General features: G+C 45.9%; 2 protein-coding genes across 4 annotated transcripts in view; one reads left to right on the top strand and one right to left on the bottom strand.

Moving 5' to 3' along the window:
• Nucleotides 1–19,467, top strand: part of cep85l (centrosomal protein 85L) — a gene marked incomplete at its 5' end in the record, with an annotated part of 170,800 nt that overhangs the window by 81,162 nt on the left and 70,171 nt on the right. Inside the window, one exon of the mRNA XM_084314166.1 lies at nucleotides 3,560–4,497. Coding sequence (XP_084170292.1) covers nucleotides 3,560–4,497 — 938 coding nt within the window. The remainder of the gene's footprint in view (nucleotides 1–3,559; nucleotides 4,498–19,467) is intronic.
• The window catches only part of pln1 (phospholamban 1), a 22,687-nt gene continuing 10,415 nt past the window's right edge, over nucleotides 7,196–19,467 (bottom strand). The window contains exons 2-3 of one of the 3 annotated variants that reach the window (XM_084314491.1): nucleotides 10,586–11,110; nucleotides 7,196–8,045 (exon numbers count right to left, since the gene is read on the bottom strand). In XM_084314491.1, coding sequence (XP_084170617.1) covers nucleotides 8,033–8,045; nucleotides 10,586–10,743 — 171 coding nt within the window. In that variant the 5' untranslated portion in view covers nucleotides 10,744–11,110 and the 3' untranslated portion in view covers nucleotides 7,196–8,032. The remainder of the gene's footprint in view (nucleotides 8,046–10,585; nucleotides 11,111–19,467) is intronic. The other 2 variants (XM_084314492.1, XM_084314493.1) reach the window with 2 other exon arrangements.

The following is a 19,467-nucleotide window of genomic DNA, read 5'->3' as shown; positions in this document are numbered from 1 at the left end:
AGGAATCTGTGCGAGATAAAAAATGTCAACTGGACGTGCTTCTAGGAGTTACTACGTATGATCTGATGTTGACCGGATGGGCGGGGGGTCGTTTATAATTCCGTGGGCAACGTTATATCATTCATCTAGTGTGGGTGATATGATCATCAGAGCAGTTTATATGGAACACGTTAAAAAAAACGCTGAATCTTACCGTAGCTTCCTCATAGCGTTGGGCGATGAGCGTGGAGCAGAGATATTCCTATTATGGGATGTAGAAATACCCGATCCATTTCCAGGTTGTATAATAGTATATACGTCCAAATCATGTTGTTTATCGAGTTATTTGCAACCGATCGACATCCATTGTGTCAAGATGGAGTCCTGCTAATGATAGCGAGTGCCCGGACGAAATATGGGTGAGCACCACTTCATCCGCATCACTTCCTGTTTGGGCGAGCGGCCGATCGGCCACCAGATGGCGCTCTTGAACCGTTGGAGAATTGAGAGGGGCTCACCAGTACATATAATGTCTCCGGGGGAGAAATATTATTTCGATCACAGATTTTTGAAATATTGATATCAAAGACGCTGTCCAGCGTCTTCGGCAGAATAAGCATGGCGGGGAAAGACGCTGAACAGCGTCTCCGGCGATTAAAGTGTTAAAGAACTACACTTACCAGTAGAACGCCTGTCGTTCAGTGCCGTCGCCTAATACACGTCACAGCCATTGACAGTTGCACTGATACCAAGCTAACGTTAACGTTAACTTACCCACATAGCCCGTCAGTCAGCAGCACCAGAGTGAAGTGTAGTTCCTCAGTGAACGAAAACATAAACGTTGTTATTTTGCTACCGTTACGATTAACACTTTCAGTGCCACCAGATGGCGCCAGAGTTAGCGCTTGAATGCCACCATCGGCGCCAATGTTAACCTTAATATCGCCTAATCTATGTTTTAAATTATGGCTATGTGTCTAATCTGCCCGTCGCTTATCAAAGAATCCTTTTCCAGTCAGTGCTTCATTTCCGTTTGAGAGCATTTTGAAAAGCACCCGTTTTGAGGTAAAAAACAGCCCATTCTGGGCCATTCTGTAATAATCGTCTTTTACTGGAATATTCCAGAACGTTGATATTTGTCGGCCTATTTATGAATCGTTTTCAAATAAACGCTAGATGATCAATATTATACGTACATGCACGCCCATTCGAGCCGCGCGCTGATAACAGCCTTGTTCATTTCCTCTTGGATTTTTACAGTGAAACCGATAGAGGACATTTCACAAAACAACTTATATCTTCATCAAAATGAGTCTGATTATCCTAACACTGATAACATAGATTCCTTACCTGACATCAGATGGTATCCAACTGGTATATTCCAATTCCTGATCACCATTCGAAAAAATCGATAAGTGTATAGAGATCCAACGTGTGTACAGATGAGTAGAACACATGATTCCGCGGGGCTCAGAGGCTCCAGAATGAACTGTGGTAACCCCGGCTGCATCAGTGGACTGGAAAATGTGGAGTACAGGATTTTTTTCCCCATCCATTTTCATTGAGTCCATTCCAAAATCCCTTATGTCATCTGGGAGACGATAGGGGCCGCTTTTTTCCACATCTGATCGCCGGCGGCTCTCGGGTATACTCGGGTAGGCTCGCGTGATGCAATATGATTTCAGATCGCTAAAAAAAAAAAAAAAAAATCAGAGAAATCTCGTGAGTGGCTTTTCAACGTGATATTAATAATTCAGAGAAAACTCGTGAGTGGCATAGAAAGTGTTAATTGCGAATTTGTTCATGGTTGAGCTATAGATTGTGGATGAATACACACAGAAAGGTACACCGTGCCAATGTCCATACTTTATTTGTTTTAAACGAGACGATTTAGAAATGTGTCCTGTCCATTGGAAATACATTGCGATTTCAAGAGGGGTGGACCACGCGGGAAACAGCGATGACGTCACCACTACACCCCCCTATAGACCAGGAAGTAACCACTACACACCTCCCTATAGACCAGGAAGTAACCACTACACCTCCCTATAGACCAGGAAGTAACCACTACACCTCCCTATGAGCTAACGACGGTCCGAGGGTCCTGTGATGGATGGCAGCACCATGTTCTCAGTCCTACACAGGGGAAATAATTATACACCACCATGCATCTTTGATTCTCTCTCTCCATCTCTCTCCCTTTCTCCCTTTGTTCATTCTTTCTCTCACATGGGTGTGTGTGTGTGTGTGTGTTGTGCACATGTGATTGTGTGTCCCGTGAGCTTACACCGATAGGCCTCCAGAGGCCTCCTGCATGTGGTACCACACACACACACAGACACACACGCGCACGCACGCACGCACACACACACACACACACACACACACACACACACACACACACACACACACACACACACACACACACACACACACACACACACACACACACACACACACACACAGATGACCATCTCCATTGTTTCTGAAAGTAGAACATTAAATACAGCGTACAGCAACAGATGTCCTCCTACCCATCAGTATATATATATATTTTTTACAACACAGTATATACTTACATATTTGTTCTCGTTACATTGGATAAAAATGCACCAACAATTTATTAATGCGAGTTATTTAAATCAAATAAAAAAATAAATTAACCTGTAACCCGGTAGGCCTGTTTCTATTTATATCATAATTTATATCTCAAAGTGAAAAATAGAATATATTTCAGTTGGACTGACTCGTTGATCTCCATGATGTTAACATGTGAATTATAACTCCTCGGGCCTGACCTTGGTTATCTTGGCCTGGGCTGACGATCGACCGTTTCAGTGGAATTGCGCTGCTAGGGGAACAGGTTGGACCCAAGTGTATTTACCGCAGGAAATGAACTTGGGTCAATTTAGAATGTTTATGTTGTTTGAAACATTTGAAAATGTATGAATTGACAACGAAAATCTTTAGTGGAGGAGGACCTGTTTGATGGTTCAAATTAAAGTATTGATTCAGCATCTTTTCATATCCGGAACATACATGTTGATCAAAGCATATTGGTCCAAATTTCAGTTATATCTCTGTATTTTGCTTCTTAATTTAAGAATCCATTTATTTTTGGGCTTTCTGTATTTTTCACCCATCCCAAATGTAGTCCTTATGCCAATTCCCTTCCTGGTCGTTGTGCGCATTGCCCCACTGTCGGCCTGGGGAGGGTGTAGAACTACCACCTCCTCCGATACATGTGGAGTCAGCCAGCCGCTTCTTTTCACCTGCCAGCGAGGAGTTTCACTGGGGGAACGTAACGCGTGAGGAGGTTCACGCTATTTCCCCCAGATCCCCTTCCTGCTGAACAGGCGCCCCGACCGACCAGTAGGAGTCGCTGTTTACAACGACCAGGACACATACCCCGCCGGCTTCCCACCCGCTAACACTGCCAATTGTGTTAGTAGGGACGACTGACCAAGCCGGAGGTACCGCTGACAGCTGGAATCAATCCCAGAGTCTCTGCGGTGGTAGGAGTGTGTGCTGTACCCAGTGTATTTTGCTTCTTACCATCTCTCTCTCTCTCTTCCTCCAGACCACTCCAGTTCCAGCACCACTCCTTCCACCTTCCAGCCACTGACCCTCCATCGCTCCGCCCAGGGTGGAGGAGGAGGAGGAGGAGGAGGAGGAGGAGGCAGCGGCCCCCTCCCCACGGCCCACGTCATGCCCTCTCCCTCCCCGTCGTCCACCGGCTCTGCCAAGCTCAGTGTGGCCACCTCGCCCGGCAGCGCCGGCGCCTGGAGCAGCTCCTGCCCGCTGGTGATGCCCGCCCCTCCGTCGGCACTGGACCTGCCGTCGTGTCTGGACATGAAGGACCCCCGGCCCGTGCGGAGGTGGTCCTCGCTGACGCGGCTCTCCGCGGGGGCGGATAAGAGTTCCGTCAGGACGGTGCCCGCCGGCTACCGGTGCAACAACCCCGACCCCCACGGCTCCCTGGACAGAGGACTGTTGTACGGGTACAGACAGGACCCACTGGGCGGGTCCAGCGTGGAGCCTTACCTCCCTTCCTCGCTCTCTCAGGGGCTGCTGTTGCGCTCCCCCGGCGCAGACCCCCACTACCGCTACAGCCTCGCCGCCAAAGCGAGCGCCCTGGGCCACGGGCCGGACTCGTCTCGCTCTTCGGCGCTGTCGTCTCCCCGGAAGCCCAGCAGTCTGGACCTGAGTTACAGTGCCTTGCCGGAGAGCCGGCTCGCTCAGGCGCCGGGGGGCGTCTCCGGGCTCGGCATGCCCAGCCCGAGAGGGCTCCCTCTGGGCCAGCAGCAGCCCGTCGGAGGGTCCCCGATCCAGCCGTCGGTACGGACCCAGATGTGGTTGAGTGAACAGATGGAGTACAGACCCGGACCGGAGCCGGGGAGCGGACCGGGTCGGAGCGGCGGGACGGGAGCGGACGGGTGTGGCGGAGCTATGCTGTCGGCGTGGCAACAAGAGCAGCAGCAGAGGGAGAGGTTACGGCAGGAGGCGGAGATTAATCAGGTGAGTGGAGGGGGAGGGGGGAGGAGGCGGGGCTTAATCAGGTGAGCGGAGGGGGAGGGGGAGGAGGCGGAGCTTAATCAGGTGAGTGGAGGGGGAGGGGGAAGGAGAAAGGGAACGATGGACAGATACAGACAGGATTCCTACACAGGTCCGCGGTATCAAGAAATTACCTTGATCCAGGGCTGGAAAAGTGTGAAACATATTGCTGTCCAGTTGTGATATGAGTGACCCACACATACATTGATTATATGTTACGTGATATGACCCACAAGGCTTGACCTGAAGCCTATTTAGACTAATAACTCCCTTGACCCAAAGCCTAATATCTCTCTTAGCCTGAAGCCTAGTAAGACTAATATCTCCCATGGCCTGAAGCCTAGTAAGACTAATATCTCCCATGGCCAGGTGGGATTCTCTAGATTAGTAGATGTCTGGGTTCATGTTTGGGCTCATGGTATAAGTAGGTATTTGGTAACCGGTTTGAATCCAGGTTGCTTTAAACACAGCTGTACATATATCATTTGTCCACAATGTTCAGTTAAGGTCTGAAGGAGGTATGGAGTTCATGTTGTGACATGTGGAGATGGAGAGAGAGGGTGGAGAGGGGAGAGAGACATAGATACTGAGAAGAGAAGAGAAGAGAAGAGAAGAGAAGAGAAGAGAAGAGAAGAGAAGAGAAGAGAAGAGAAGAGAAGAGAAGAGAAGAGAAGAGAAGAGAAGAGAAGAGAAGAGAAGAGAGAAGAGAAGAGAAGAGAAGAGAAGAGAAGAGAAGAGAAGAGAAGAGAAGAGAAGAGAAGAGAAGAGAAGAGAAGAGAGAGAAGAGAAGAGAAGAGAAGGGTAGACAGATGCAGGGACAGGGCTGCGAGACAGCTACTGTAGGCCTTCACACACCTCAACACTGAGGACAAGAGGATGTAGATTTCCCTCCCTGTTTCCCCCCTCTTCCAGGCTAATTTGTTAGGGTTTATCTCCCCCTAGTGGTTGACATGGCACATTGTCTCCTTGTTTCCCCAGACATGTAGATCACTATTAGCACCAGACCTGTGGTCACATTGATACTGCCTTTTCGTTGCTGATACCGATTCTGTGTCACTTAAATCCAACCCATTACTTTTACTGAACAAAAATATATATATAAGTAATTTATCTTCAGAGAGATCTACCATCCCTCTGTGATACCAGCAGCACTCATATACTTATCATCTAAGTAATTATATAAAAAAATATATATTCCTAAAGGGAACATGTTTCTTTAAGAAAATAAGTATGACTTCCCAGTTCCTTGAATCTGTGGAACATGTTTTTGCAAAGAAACTAGTCTAAATCTAATTTGAATCTTATCCATTTTCCACTTCTTTCTTCCCTTCCCTTGTATTGATCACACTGTCTTTGGTGGATATAACGACACACTACATTATAAATTAATTATTTCCTACCCCCCCCCCCCCCCCCCCCAAAGCCTGGCTACCCCCCCCCCCCTCAAACAGTGCTGCAGGGATCCAGCTTTTCTCTTGTGACACTTTGTGTATTAAATACCATTTGTCAGAGGTCCCCTTTAAGAGGTCTCCTTTAAGTATACCAAGTACCGATCCGATCAATTTGTCTGACTGAACAGTATAGTATCGTCACAGTTGAAGAACCAAATGAAATGAAAACAAAGACGGGTATCTGTGTTGTGCATTTCATTTATATTTCATAGCATTTAATTTTTACAAAAGGTCTTGTGACATTGCTCAGTGTAGAGAGAGAGAGAGAGAGAGAGAGAGAGAGAGAGAGAGAGAGAGAGAGAGAGAGAGAGAGAGAGAAGCACTGCAACAGTTATACATATTTAATCATCAGCTGGTTTATAACTGGTCTTTTAACTGGAAGTGTTTGATAACGTTTCCCTCTACCAGCGCTAATTAATCACCTGTTTACACACACGCATGCACACGCACACTCACTCACACACACACACACACACAAACAAACAAAAAGATCCACTTCTTCCAGATCGCTCCTACACAAGTTAGTTCTAGTCACACTCTATTGATGGATTAGATAATGTATACCGTTTGTGGAATACAAACAACACGATTTATAAAACTCCTACTAAGTTGCCTCTCAGTCTAATTATCCATGTTCTCCGACGTGTCTTTCAACATACAACACCGTGTGCAGTTGTGGCTTTAACACTGAACCATCTGTGACGTATATAGAAGGAGTGGGATCAAATCTGGCTAAACTTCCCCCTGGGCAATAAATCCATAATATACAATGACGATATTGTTTTTTTTTTTTTTTTTTTTTTAATACCATCTAGAAAACCATCTAGCATGCTTTGGAGTAGAAGAGCTCTATCTATGGCAATGTATCTTTCTTGCCATGGGTCTCAATAGCTCAATTATTACAGTATAATTATGAATGCATATATACAAGTTTTTCACACCGCTCTCTGTAGAACGTTTGTATTTGAATAAGTATTTATGGCTGTGGGCATCATATCTCTATGTACCCAGATGGTAGAACCCATGTGGTAAAGAAAACACTTTACACGTCTTCCCGCGTGTAATCTCTAGCGGTATATATTGCCCACCCCTAGCTCTACGTGGCTACATACGTGTATATATATAAGAGACGAGTACAGTATTAGTACAGTTTGGTGTACAGACGGTAACCTATGAACATCATCAGAAACAGAGGTAGAAGGACCCCCCCCCCTGTCCCTCATTAAGTATTAATGATGCATTGACCGCAGTGATGACATCACAGGGTCAGAGGTCACATGAGTTTGACCAGGAGGAGGAGAAGCATCAGCATCGCTACGATGAGCAGGAAGTTGAGCATCAGGTTGATGCCTCTGTCGGTGACCAGGTCCATGATGGTGGTGGTTCTGCTGCTGGCTGGTGGCGGTGATGGTGGTAGTGGTGCTGCTGCTGGTGGTGATGGTGCTGGTGGTAGTGGTGCTGCTGGTGGTGGAGGAAGATGGAGGGGGGGGGGGGGGAGAGGCTGTAGATTATCCAGGAAGGAGTGTTTGTGGGCTGGGTATATATGGCGGTATTGTGGCTCACAGGGTGAGTGAAGCTAGGCTAGGTGGCAGGTCGTACTAGTGAGCGTTGGTGGTCTGGGTGTAACCTGTCACCTTTTTGGGGGGGCTGGCTGTGTGAGAGAAGCTGGGAAAAAGGTCAGTGTTCGTAGGCCGGGGTATCTTCTTGTCACCTTTTCAGGGAGTGAGTGGTGTTCCTTCCAGTTGAAAGGATGAACGAGGCTGCTGTAGGCTGTAGCTGACCCAGGAAAGGTGCTTCTCAGGCAGGGTAGAGAGACGCTCTAGTGGCTGGTGGCTCTCTGGGTGTCTCGGGAGGCTCGGAAGGCAACCAGGAATCGGGCTGAAGGTGAAGCTGGTAGGCTGTCCCTCCTTAGGCCCTGGAGAGGATGGGTGGATGGGTGGATGGATGGATGGATGCATGGAGGAATTGGATAGATGGATGGATGAAGGAAGTTACACCATCTTGCATATAGGACTGTTGACTTTCCAGTAATGCTGGAGAAGATTCAGCTACATTGGCCTTCTAGAGGGAAAGGGGTATAATGAGATAGTGACACGTCACACATTATGCACACACGCACGCACACACGCACGCGCACACACACACACACACACACACACTTTGATATACATCGATGGACATTCTCTCTCTCTCTCTCTCTCGCTCCCTCCCTCCCTCTCTCTCTCTTTCTCTGCCTAACATACACAACTACACAGTATGATTGAACAAATTAAAGTACAAACATCCTTATTAAATGACCACAGTTAGTTTATTGCCACAGTGCTGGTTGTGTGTTGTGGTGGGATGAACAAAGACAGGAAGCAGAGTGGAGCTCTGTGGTGGTAGCATGCAGGCGTGATTTTTTTTCCGTAGCCTCTGTTTGCGAAGACACTCTGATTGGCTCGGCCGCCCGCGTACAGCGAAGAAGAAAAGACCCTCTCTGACTGGTTTAGCTCCGAAGGGTCTCTTCCGCCTTGAAGCAGAGAATATATGTATTCTCTGCTTCGAAATGGTTATGCTTAGGCATTCTTTCGAAGTGGTTATGCTTAGGCATTCTTTCGACGTGGTTATGCTTAGAGTTAGGGTTAGGGTTAGCCAATCGGAGAGCGTCCTTTTCTTCTTCTTCGCTGCAATCAAAGAGCGTCTTCGCTCACAGAGGCTACGGAAAAAAAGCATGCAGCGGCGGCAGCAGCAGTAGTAGCGACAACAGGTGACAACAAGAAGAAGTGGAGCCCTCTAGTGCAGTGGTTCCCAAACTGTGGTGCGCGCACGTGAGCGCCCTCTAGGTGGTGCGTGACATGAAAAGGCTAATGGTGGTAAAAAAAATTATTAAATTTTTATTTTTATTTTGTTTACAATAAAATGTCATACAAATCTTAGTCAAACCTTTAGTATTATGGATATTAAACATGCTGGCAGAGTACATGCATCCATGTTGTGGTGAACATTTTAATTAAATAAAGAAATTCCCTATCCATAGTCGCCGTGGGAAGAGATAAAATAAAATATAAAATATGTGCACGGAGACCAGCAACAATTTTTTCTAACAGAAACCCATTGGGGGGTGCGTCAGCTAGGTCGGGAGGTGACAGGGGGTGCACGGCCAAAAAAGTTTGGGAACCGCTGCTCTAGTGGGCACTTCAAGTTACACAGCATGGATTAATAGATCAACTTGAAGCAGGACCAACATTTCTCTTATCTCAACAGTCTCTAAGTCAGGGGTCTCAAACTCGCGGCCCGTGGGCCAATTGCGGCCTGCGGGATGATATGTTGCGGCCCCCTACTGGACATCAAAGTGTAGTGTTAATGCGGCCTGCGCACTACAGTTTGCCGAGTCGTTGCGCGAGAGTTGGAAGTTTTATTTATTTTATCACTTGTAGGCTACCATAGCGCAGGCTCATGACAGCAACGTTATGTCAGTGACTTGGTTGAAATGTGATTCCGGAGTGATATCAAGTAAAGTGGAAGCAAATGCATCCTCGCTATCTCCTCTGACTGCGAGCAGTGCTCTGCATGTCCCGCTGCACTGCCACTGTCTGTCGGTGTACGAGTCTGGTCCAATCACATACGCGTCCCGTCAGCGTTTTTCCCCCTCACCCACAGTCTGCGAATCAGAGGCAGAGTAGGGGAGTAGGGCGGGTCTTCACGGACTGCATGTCGTCTCTCTCTTTCAGTTCAAGTCGGAGCAGAGTTGACCGCGCATCTACAGTAAACTCGCTCCCAGTTTTATCTCTGTGAGATAAATGTAGCTACAGTATTAGCCTATTTTCGCCAGCAGGCAGCCAGCAGAAAAATATGGCATTTTCAAAGATGGTCAGTAAAAGAAAAGTCGACTGCAATTCAAAGGTGAATGGACGGAAAGATATGCGTTCATCCTGAGTTCCTCCCAGCCAGGGGTGTAGCTGGAGATTCTGGGCCCCATGAAAGATTTGTGGGCCCCCAATCTATAAAAAAATGTGGGGCATTTATTTATTGATGAAAACGCATAATATGGTTTTTACCTATTTTTTTTTTTATAAACAGCTCTGTGATAGAATAAAAAAAATGCACAGTGCATTTCCATAGCTGTGGATGAGTCCACTGACACCACTGAGAAGCCTGAAGAACCGTTCATGTTCTGAAGAACTGTTCATGTTCTGAAATGTTATTGCTAAAGATTGAGAAGATTGGATCAGTTGTACTTTTTTTTTGAATACTTGAAACCCTTTTTTTGTGGAATATTTGATGCGGCCCAGCCTCACCCAGACTCTACCTCCAGCGGCCCCCAGGTAAATTGAGTTTGAGACCCCTGCTCTAAGTGCTTTGTCTCATTATGGCGGCGCTTTTGGCTGCATGCACACAGTTAAGTCATGTTGATCAAACAGTGAAAACAGCTTGTATAGCTTAGCATCGATTAGACTCATTCTTTCCCATTTTTAAACCTTGTTTTGCCTCCATGCCCTTCTTTGGGCAGCGCTTCCCCTACATCTCTCTTACTAAGACAAAGCCACTGACTATCGGGCAGGCCTCCTCTCTACCCCCCCCCCCCCCCTCCCATCATCCTCCTCCTCCCCCCTCCTTACATCAGGAGCACGATGATGTAGATGAGAAGCAGGCAGATGAGGATGAGGCAGAAATTGACGAAGAGCTCCTGCATGTTCTTCTTGGCCTGGGGGGGCACGTCTATGGCCTGGGAGGCCCGCCGCATGGCCGTACGCGTCAGGTGCTGGACCTTCTCCATGGCTCGGCTGGCTGGGTGGGAGAGCTGGGGCTGGAAGTGTAGGGGCTCTGGGTTTAGCTGAGGGGGTGTGAGGTCGGGGTCAGGGCTGAGGTGGCTGAGGATTTGAGTGTGGGGGGGGGAGTAGTGATTTGAACAGGGGAGATTAGGTCTTCAGATTACAGTCATCGGTACAAACGTGCCTTAGAGCTCAGCCTATACCTGCCCCTCAGACTGGGGCTTGTAGGATAATGTCTCGGGTCAGTCCAGACAGGCGGCTACTGGAGCGCTGGGCCGATCGTGCCGAGCGGTGCAACGGCACCCTCTAGTGGTGGTCAGAGGAGGAGACAGAGGGAGGGTGAGGGGAAAAGAGGATGGAGATCCCAGTGCCCTGCAGAGGAGGGAAAGGAAGGAGGGAAGGAAGAAGAGAGAGATTCAGTGAACATGCTCAGAAACGCAGACCAGTTAGACGAAACATGACACTTTTAATTCATTTGTCCATTCATTCATCAATTCATTGTTCAAGTTCACTCTTTTCTTTTCAACATATGATTTTTCTGATTTCTTTTAAACTTGACAAACATGTTTGTGTGTGTGTGTGTGTGTGTGTGCTTGTTTGTGTGCATGCATGTGCACTCGTGCTGAACTAGCTTATTATGTGTGCGTGCTTATGTGTGGTGTGTGTGCACTTGTGTGTCTCCAAGAGTAGATGGCATCAGCCTGCAGAATAATAGAACTCCATCCCATAATAGAACCCCCCCCCCCCCCCATAGGGATGGCTTATAAAAACCAAATAACCGAACAATTGTTTGCAGGGATCAAAGTCGACTTTTGTAATGCGGTCGCTAAATGCTTCTTTAACTCATTCATCGCCATACGCTTTCCGTATCTCTACCGTTCCAGGCCAGATTAAAATTTTCATTTTCGCGGTGTTTCACGATGTTTGCAGAGCTGTGTGTCTGTTCTGTATTATAGCTGTGTAGACAACGGTGTGGCTCATTTGACAGACACTACTTGTAGTGCAACATGGAAAAAAGAGTTTGTTTCTAAACACTGTAGTTTGTAGTTTATTACACGCTAAACATCGCCCATTTCCTAGATAATTCAGTCTTTTCCCATCGATTGCGAGATAAAACACGTTATATGCAATAAGCCCAAACCGTTCTGGTTGATCCCATGAAAACCCAAATATACTCCCAAATCAAAGGTATACCATATACACATTACACATACACAAATTATCAAGGGGGGGGGGGGGGGGGGGGGGGGTAGTCTTACCCCGAAAATGCGATTGTTACAAAACGCTTGGTTTATGTCCGTCAACATGTTCGTTACAGAAACATGTTTCAGGTTTGGTATAATAGACATAGGGGGTCCTTACCTTAGCCAGAAGGTAATCCAAAAAGAATAATTCCATCTGCGATCGTGATTACTTGTTTATATGTAATTACACGTGTTTACGGGACAGTATAGGTTTTGAAGCAAGCAGATCTGCTTGTGATTGCTCCTCCCCCTCAGAGCGAGTCTTGATAGTCCAGTTAATTTATTGTCTGTCCTGATCCCTTTCTATCTGAGTTCAAAAGGTAGACGATACTGCCATCTGGTGAGATTCGATCGGCATTGCAATTCCAACGTATGTAGCTGTGTCACAGTGATTCAGAAAACCGTTGTCGAGCGGGGATCAAAGGAAAAAGATCAAACGATCTAATAACGAGTATACCCGTTATTGGCGGTCAAGTGTTGGCGGCCAATAACGAGTATACTCGTGATTTGCGGCCAATGAGTTAATATGCATTCTTGTTGAAAATGTGTTGGGGGGGGGGGGGGGGGGGGGGTGAAATCATGTAACCAGAGTGGAATGGTGTCGTGCAATTTTCAATGTGAGCTACTGTTGTGTCGGTTGTAGTATCATTAATCTACCCCTCCATCTGAGGCCATGTTTAGACGGAGAGAGTCTGAACAGAAACCGCAAAAGTCGTCTTGCGGTCTCACTTTTAATGTTGCGTTTAGACTAGTGTTTTGGGATGGAATTCTGCGTGCAGACGAGGCTGTGTCGACTCGAGACGACGGAGCCCCGCTGTCACACGATTGGCGCAGATGTCACATGACCAGAAACGTCAGTGGCCAATCGGATTGCGCAAACCGAACGCGGAAGTGCAACTCCGTTAGGGAAAATATTCACGCAACCCACGCGCTACACTGCCTCAGGTCGTTGAGACAACCAGGCATGCTGTGAAGAGCCGCCCTACTCTGCCTCTGATTCGCAGACTGTGGGTGGGGGAATGTGATTGGACCAAAGCAGAATCACACAGACAGTGGCTCCAGTGGTGTTGCGATAGCCGCTGGACTGATTCTTGTGTATTTAAAAGTACTGCCAATGTAGCCTTCAGGTGATCTCCGTGGATATAATCAGACATGCTTGTTCGCTTTGTTTACGCTTCTAGGCTACTGGCGCATGCCTGTGATGTAAGCAGTATGCGCGACGAGAGCCTTGAGAACCCTTTCGTCATAGTTTTATGCGGTTTGACTGTTCAGATGATAGCGCGAAGGTGTATCGTTTCTAGGATCTCCACCCAGGAAGGTGGTCTCACTTTTTTGCTGATTCTCCCCGCAAAAACGCTGTTGCCGTATAAACAAAAGGCACATCCGAAAAAATATTTTTCCGGATTCACCTGCTAGCGTTTCCGTCTAAACATGGCCTGAGCTTGTTATTAGCAGTAGCTGGCTACAATGTAGCTTGTTGTTATTAGCAGTAGCTGGCTACAATGTAGCTTGTTGTTGTTATTAGCAGTAGCTGGCTACAATGTAGCTTGTTGTTGTTGTTAGCAGTAGCTGGCTACAATGTAGCTTGTTGTTGTAATTAGCAGTAGCTGGCTACAATGTAGCTTGTTGTAATTAGCAGGAATGTAGCTTGTTGTTATTAGCAGTAGCTGGCTACAATGTAACTTGTTGTTGTTATTAGCAGTAGCTGGCTACAATGTAGCTTGTTGTTGTAATTAGCAGTAGCTGGCTACAATGTAGCTTGTTGTAATTAGCAGGAATGTAGCTTGTTGTTATTAGCAGTAGCTGGCTACAATGTAGCTTGTTGTTGTTATTAGCAGTAGCTGGCTACAATGTAGGACGGCAAACTTCAAGAAGAGTGAATGAAAATCTTCTAAATCTGAAGAACGTCTAGTGTGGGACATGTGGACCAGAGTTGTCCAACTGTGACACCATGTCCATTTTAACTTTGATTGAGAAGTTTTGATCATGGCTCAATCTGAGGCCCAGGGAGGTCCTGGCTGGGTAAGAAAATGACTTCTCTCTCTAGAAGAGTAGAGGTTTTGTTGTCAGTAGGAAGATCTTGAAACACTACAAAGTTCCTTGACTATTGGGGCAACGAAGAATTTATTTAGCCGTATTCACGGTACATCTGCCTAAACTACATTGGGGTTATTGGGAATATTAGGGGATGTGTCAGAAAGATCGATTAGGTCTGTATTCGACTGAGAGCTTCATGACAGACCTTCGAATAGTCACTATTATCTTTTTCAGACTTTCAGACTTTTCACTGGACTTAAAAAGTCTTACATTTAATAATCAGAATTTTAGGCCTTAAAAAGGTCTTAAATATGATTCTGATAGGTCTTTAAAAATATTGGATTAGGAGGAGGCTACTTCTATGTAGTGATAACTTCTTTGCATCATATTTAAATGTGTTTGGCGAAAATGTCTGGGCTGCCATGTGAGCAGTACGGTAATAGACTAGGTGGGAGGTTTGGACTGATAGGAGTGTCATGGTGCCTGATGGGAGGGATGTTGACAGAAGGCTTTCCAGCTGACAGGCTGGTGACAGTTTTATCGTCTCTCCCTGGACCCACTCCGACCCCTGGGTGGTGCCAGGCTGCCACCCCCAGGTTATTCTTAGAGCCTGCCCTGTGGCCTGGCGGGCGGGTGGTGGGCGGGTCTGAGCTGTGGGCGGAGGGTTGAGGAGGAGGAGGAGTTCCACTTTGATATAGTGGTGAAGTGTGAACCCCCTCTTTTATGCTACTATGTTCAGAGTGAGAGACGGAGGGATAGAGGCAGAGAGAGGTGAGGGGGCGCAGAGAGAGGGAATTGGGAAAGATGAGGAATCGATGGATGGATGGATGGATGGAATAGCCTTGGCTAAGTCTTTCGAACCACATAACTGAAGAATCTATCTACTGTATATTCGTGCAATCGCACTAAATTATACTATACTGCCCTGCAGAAGCTAACCGCAGTAACTAGGCAAACAGTGAAATGAGAAAAATTGCTTTAAAGTTATTTTGACTATCCAGTGATTTTGTAGTTACTGACATTCTTTATACAATTTTTCTCTAAAACAGAGCAAGATTGAACTTTGAACCTTTGTCATAAGATAAAACGGATATTGAGATGTTCAATTTCACTTATTACTCAATTTAGAATTTTGTTTTAGTTATTGTGGTTAGCTTCTGCAGGGCAGTATACTACACAACAGCAGACATTGGCCTGGCAGATCATTCTTATGAACAAATTCTTATTTAGGACAACAGCCTCGCATCTTAATAGTGTCTTAGGATACTTAATGTGCAGCTTTTATTACCCTTCAGGGGAGAAGACTCTGTAACAAACAGTTGAATGTCAAACAGTGGTTCTGGTAGTGTGCATTCCACTGTGGAGTGCTCCTACGTTAAAGAGAGTGTGATGTTTTGGTATCTAGCCACTGGCTAGTATCTACGGAGATGACTTTGCCCTGTGATTGGTCGGTCTCATACAGAATGCTCCATGATTGGTCGGTTGCATATTATGTGTGGAAAAAGGTGTGGGGGGGGGCGGGATACGGAATAATAGGTCAAGACAGCAATGGGGAACATTTGAAAAAGGTTGGACTCGTGTAAGTAGTGCTTGATTTAATCTGATTTAAAACTTTTAGGCCTTTTTGAAGTGTCTGGCGTGACGGAAACCACATGGTCAAATGTCAGGTAGTTCAAATATTTGGCAATTCCATAATAAACACATTCCAATTTTTTTCTTTTTAAATAAACAAACATGTGACTACTGTATAAGGTCAGTACTGTGAAAATGATATCACGTTATATGTGAAACATTAACCACTACACTAGCCCTGTTAGACATGTTAACCACTACACTATCCCTGTTAGACATGTTAACCACCATTACACTATCCCTGGTAGACATGTTAACCACTACACTATCCCTGGTAGACATGTTAACCACTACACTATCCCTGGTAGACATGTTAACCACTACACTATCCCTGGTAGACATGTTAACCACCACTACACTATCCCTGTTAGACATGTTAACCACCACTACACTATCCCTGGTAGACATGTTAACCACTACACTATCCCTGGTAGACATGTTAACCACTACACTATCCCTGGTAGACATGTTAACCACTACACTATCCCTGGTAGACATGTTAACCACCACTACACTATCCCTGTTAGACATGTTAACCACCACTACACTATCCCTGGTAGACATGTTAACCACTACACTATCCCTGTTAGACATGTTAACCACCACTACACTATCCCTGTTAGACATGTTAACCACCACTACACTATCCCTGGTAGACATGTTAACCACCACTACACTATCCCTGGTAGACATGTTAACCACTACACTATCCCTGGTAGACATGTTAACCACTACACTATCCCTGGTAGACATGTTAACCACTACACTATCCCTGTTAGACATGTTAACCACTACACTATCCCTGGTAGACATGTTAACCACCACTACACTATCCCTGGTAGACATGTTAACCACTACACTATCCCTGGTAGACATGTTAACCACCACTACACTATCCCTGGTAGACATGTTAACCACTACACTATCCCTGGTAGACATGTTAACCACCACTACACTATCCCTGGTAGACATGTTAACCACCACTACACTATCCCTGGTAGACATGTTAACCACTACACTATCCCTGTTAGACATGTTAACCACCACTACACTATCCCTGGTAGACATGTTAACCACTACACTATCCCTGGTAGACATGTTAACCACTACACTATCCCTGTTAGACATGTTAACCACCACTACACTATCCCTGGTAGACATGTTAACCACTACACTATCCCTGTTAGACATGTTAACCACTACACTATCCCTGGTAGACATGTTAACCACTACACTATCCCTGGTAGACATGTTAACCACTACACTATCCCTGGTAGACATGTTAACCACTACACTATCCCTAGTAGACATGTTAACCACCACTACACTATCCCTGGTAGACATGTTAACCACTACACTATCCCTGGTAGACATGTTAACCACTACACTATCCCTGGTAGACATGTTAACCACTACACTATCCCTGGTAGACATGTTAACCACCACTACACTATCCCTGGTAGACATGTTAACCACTACACTATCCCTGGTAGACATGTTAACCACCACTACACTATCCCTGGTAGACATGTTAACCACCACTACACTATCCCTGTTAGACATGTTAACCACTACACTATCCCTGGTAGACATGTTAACCACCACTACACTATCCCTGGTAGACATGTTAACCACTACACTATCCCTGGTAGACATGTTAACCACTACACTATCCCTGGTAGACATGTTAACCACCACTACACTATCCCTGGTAGACATGTTAACCACTACACTATCCCTGGTAGACATGTTAACCACCACTACACTATCCCTGGTAGACATGTTAACCACTACACTATCCCTGGTAGACATGTTAACCACCACTACACTATCCCTGGTAGACATGTTAACCACCACTACACTATCCCTGGTAGACATGTTAACCACTACACTATCCCTGGTAGACATGTTAACCACTACACTATCCCTGGTAGACATGTTAACCACTACACTATCCCTGGTAGACATGTTAACCACCACTACACTATCCCTGGTAGACATGTTAACCACCACTACACTATCCCTGGTAGACATGTTAACCACCACTACACTATCCCTGGTAGACATGTTAACCACCACTACACTATCCCTGGTAGACATGTTAACCACCACTACACTATCCCTGGTAGACATGTTAACCACTACACTATCCCTGGTAGACATGTTAACCACTACACTATCCCTGGTAGACATGTTAACCACTACACTATCCCTGGTAGACATGTTAACCACTACACTATCCCTGGTAGACATGTTAACCACCACTACACTATCCCTGTTAGACATGTTAACCACCACTACACTATCCCTGGTAGACATGTTAACCACTACACTATCCCTGGTAGACATGTTAACCACCACTACACTATCCCTGGTAGACATGTTAACCACTACACTATCCCTGGTAGACATGTTAACCACTACACTATCCCTGGTAGACATGTTAACCACTACACTATCCCTGGTAGACATGTTAACCACTACACTATCCCTGGTAGACATGTTAACCACTACACTATCCCTGGTAGACATGTTAACCACTACACTATCCCTGGTAGACATGTTAACCACTACACTATCCCTGGTAGACATGTTAACCACCACTACACTATCCCTGGTAGACATGTTAACCACTACACTATCCCTGGTAGACATGTTAACCACTACACTATCCCTAGTAGACATGTTAACCACTACACTATCCCTGGTAGACATGTTAACCACTACACTATCCCTAGTAGACATGTTAACCACCACTACACTATCCCTGGTAGACATGTTAACCACTACACTATCCCTGGTAGACATGTTAACCACTACACTATCCCTGGTAGACATGTTAACCACTACACTATCCCTGGTAGACATGTTAACCACTACACAATCCCTGGTAGACATGTTAACCACTACACTATCCCTGGTAGACATGTTAACCACTACACTATCCCTAGTAGACATGTTAACCACTACACTATCCCTAGTAGACATGTTAACCACTACACTATCCCTAGTAGACATGTTAACCACTACACTATCCCTGTTAGACATGTTAACCACTACACTATCCCTAGTAGACATGTTAACCACTACACTATCCCTGGTAGACATGTTAACCACTACACTATCCCTGTTAGACATGTTAACCACCACTACACTATCCCTGGTAGACATGTTAACCACCACTACACTATCCCTGGTAGACATGTTAACCACTACACTATCCCTGGTAGACATGTTAACCACTACACAATCCCTGGTAGACATGTTAACCACTACACTATCCCTGGTAGACATGTTAACCACCACTACACTATCCCTGGTAGACATGTTAACCACTACACTATCCCTAGTAGACATGTTAACCACCACTACACTATCCCTGGTAGACATGTTAACCACCACTACACTATCCCTGGTAGACATGTTAACCACTACACTATCCCTGGTAGACATGTTAACCACTACACTATCCCTGTTAGACATGTTAACCACCACTACACTATCCCTGGTAGACATGTTAACCACTACACTATCCCTGGTAGACATGTTAACCACTACACTATCCCTGGTAGACATGTTAACCACTACACTATCCCTAGTAGACATGTTAACCACCACTACACTATCCCTGGTAGACATGTTAACCACTACACTATCCCTGGTAGACATGTTAACCACTACACTATCCCTAGTAGACATGTTAACCACCACTACACTATCCCTGGTAGACATGTTAACCACTACACTATCCCTAGTAGACATGTTAACCACCACTACACTATCCCTGGTAGACATGTTAACCACTACACTATCCCT

The sequence above is a fragment of the Notolepis coatsorum genome (genome assembly GCF_963971535.1).
Source record: "Notolepis coatsorum genome assembly, chromosome: 5".
In the NCBI taxonomy this organism is placed as follows: domain Eukaryota; kingdom Metazoa; phylum Chordata; class Actinopteri; order Aulopiformes; family Paralepididae; genus Notolepis; species Notolepis coatsorum.
The sequence above is the reverse complement of the archived record's forward strand: the minus strand, read 5'-3'. Positions and strand labels throughout refer to the sequence as shown.